Source organism: Homarus americanus, unplaced genomic scaffold (genome assembly GCF_018991925.1).
Source record: "Homarus americanus isolate GMGI-L3 unplaced genomic scaffold, GMGI_Hamer_2.0 scaffold45698, whole genome shotgun sequence".
In the NCBI taxonomy this organism is placed as follows: Eukaryota; Metazoa; Arthropoda; class Malacostraca; order Decapoda; family Nephropidae; genus Homarus; species Homarus americanus.
This window is the reverse complement of record NW_024735554.1, coordinates 3,273,848-3,276,453: the sequence shown is the minus strand read 5'-3', so window position 1 is coordinate 3,276,453 and position 2,606 is coordinate 3,273,848. Positions and strand designations below refer to the sequence as shown.

Genomic DNA, 2,606 nt, shown 5'->3' with positions numbered 1-2,606 from the left:
TATAGTTTATCATTGTTGGTTTTATTACGATAATTATTATACAAAGTGAACACTTCCGTCCTGGTGTAAGCTGTTGACATACCAGAATACTTTGCACTTGTGTCTATGAAAACCTTAAGATATAATTCATTTAGCATTCATTTTACATTTAATTCATTCCACTAAGTTCAACACAAATTATTTTTCTTGTATATATAAACTAAGGGTTAGTGTACAGTAAATGTTTCTGAATGTATATGAAATATCTAAATACTTAACTATTTTATATTTTACACACAAATATTAAGTCGCTCGAGCACACATACATATACACAGTAGTACAAATAACACTCAGGTTATATACAGGGTATTTGGGACATGTTAGCCAGGCTTATATTGACCATTTGGTGAGGAAAGTTCAGTTCTTAGAGTAAAGTGTGGGGGGTTGAGGGGTGTGGGGGAGGAGGAAGGAGATGAAAGGAAGAAGAAGGGGAGGAGGAGAGAGGTCAGGAGTCAGACTGGGGTCACAAGTGGCAGGAGGGGGTGTAGGAGAGAGGTCAGGGGTCAGGCTGGGGTCACAAGTGGCAGGAGGGGGTGTAGGGCAGGCGAGTAAACAGTCCAGCAGTGGTGATGAAACAGGAACGATCTACGGGAGGCAAGAAGTACGGGGGGCAACACGTAGGGGCCACCACACCCAGATGGTCGGTGGGGGAGCTGGCATCGCCCCCAGACCCCCCTAGTAACTCCTTGTCCACCCCGACACCTGCACTCTGACGCAGCTGTTCTAAGCGCATCTGATTCTGGCGTTTCCACTTGGTCCTGCAATACACATGTCACTATTACTATTGTTACTGAAAAACGGGTTCCACATGTGTGACGAACCATAAGGGGCAGTCTGACTACAACACACTACAGTACATATACTAAACCCTTCGATACACACGGAAGAAGTCAGGCTGTCGCTGCACTCAACCGCCTTCGCTTTCTCAACATAAAGTAGGTACCCATATTCAGCTGGGTAGACTGGGGGTGCCCAGGCAGCGAGCTATAGGACTGGAGGCGAAAACTATGTACTCGGCCACAGCTCTCCCACTACTATTACAAATATTACATACATTACTGCTACTATACTATGGTACTAATGATAATAACAGTAATGTAACACCATAACTAACAAGGACTGTAATAAACCAAACAATTAATAGGTTCATAAGGTCATTAACTGAAATTTATCTTCGTAACATTTAAAATTAAGCCTTAATGTTTAATTTACAAACACTACTGACAACCTATGGTCATTTTCTGAAACACTAGAATATAATCATCTAGGTGCAAATAAATCCGATGTCTGGATGTGATCCGTCCGTAATACGCCCCCCCCCCCAGCTCCAGATAAGACAACAGTAAGTGTTAGACTACAGGATCTTAGAAACCCGTGCATAACTATAACCTTCTCTTACCTGCGGTTTTGATACCAAGTTTTCACCTGGGTCTCTGACAGGTTGAGAGCTTCGGCCACGTCGGATCTGTCGGCCACACTGAGGTACTTCTGAACACGGAACTTCCTCTCCAGGTAAGCGAGCTGGGCGTGGGTGAAGGCTGTCCTCCGGCGACGAGGCTTCTTCTTCTCCTCCTCCCTCTTGTTGGTTCCGTCACCCACCTCACACACCTGCGTCCAGGATGTTGATGTTTAACTGCGCTTCAATAACTAAGGTCTTAAATGTTATAATGTATTACTACGCATCAGTAACTAAGGTTATGTTAGGTATGGTTATGATAGGTTAGATTAAGATTAGACCAGGTTAGGTTAGGTTAGGCTATAGGTTAATGTAATGTTACGATACTGAGTTGTTTTGTTTTTTTACAAAATTACTGGTCTTACAGAAACGTTATTAAAGAAAAAGAAAACAGCTTGAAAAAATCTAGTGAGGTAATCCAAATATATTGTGTAAAGAAGCTTGGAGACACACACACACACACACACACACCACACACTATAAAAAGTGGGCATTTATCTCACCAGGTCTCCCATAGCATCGTCAGGTGGGTCCTCGCCCCCGGGTGACGGACTCCTCGAGGTGTCCAGCATGGGCGGGCTGGTGGGCGTGCCGGACGGGAGTTTGGTGAGGGTGGGCGTGGTCAGTATAGTTGCCGTTGGCGCCCTCACCACTGCTGGCGTGGAGGCTGCGAGTAGTGATTCGGTGAGGGTGGTGAGCGTTGAGGCGTGTGAGGTGAGCGTTGAGGTGTGTGTGGTGAGCGTGGAGGCGTGTGAGGTGAGTGTGTGAGAGGGTATGGTGGTGGAGGTGGTAATGCTGCTTGGTGAGGGCGGTGATGGGTGGGCATGACAGTCTTGCGAGACGTCACCATTATCATCTGCCGAGAAAAATATTTATTAATCTATTTAGTATAATCTTGTACATTATCATCAGTGTTTATAAATTGATTCGTAAAATATACAACTTCTGTGTGAGTTATTATCCAGAGTTAAAATACGATACTGTAGGTGATAGATGTTACTTCTCTGTAATCCTGTATGTGGTGTACCTTCCTTAAGTCACCCTGTAGTATTGATAATAGGAGATATATCCAGTCGTTTAAGGATGATGTAATTAATTATGGAATATATT

General features: G+C 44.1%; 1 protein-coding gene across 1 annotated transcript; it reads right to left on the bottom strand.

The window, feature by feature from the left end:
* Positions 1-464: 464 nt before the first annotated feature.
* LOC121871312 (barH-like 2 homeobox protein) lies at positions 465-2,068 on the bottom strand. The gene is made up of 3 exons (XM_042373530.1): positions 2,000-2,068; positions 1,440-1,648; positions 465-798 (listed from the first exon to the last, which is right to left on the bottom strand). The coding sequence occupies exons 1-3, from the start codon at positions 2,066-2,068 to the stop codon at positions 555-557; spliced, it is 522 nt and encodes a 173-aa protein (XP_042229464.1). The 3' UTR covers positions 465-554.
* Positions 2,069-2,606: the final 538 nt, after the last annotated feature.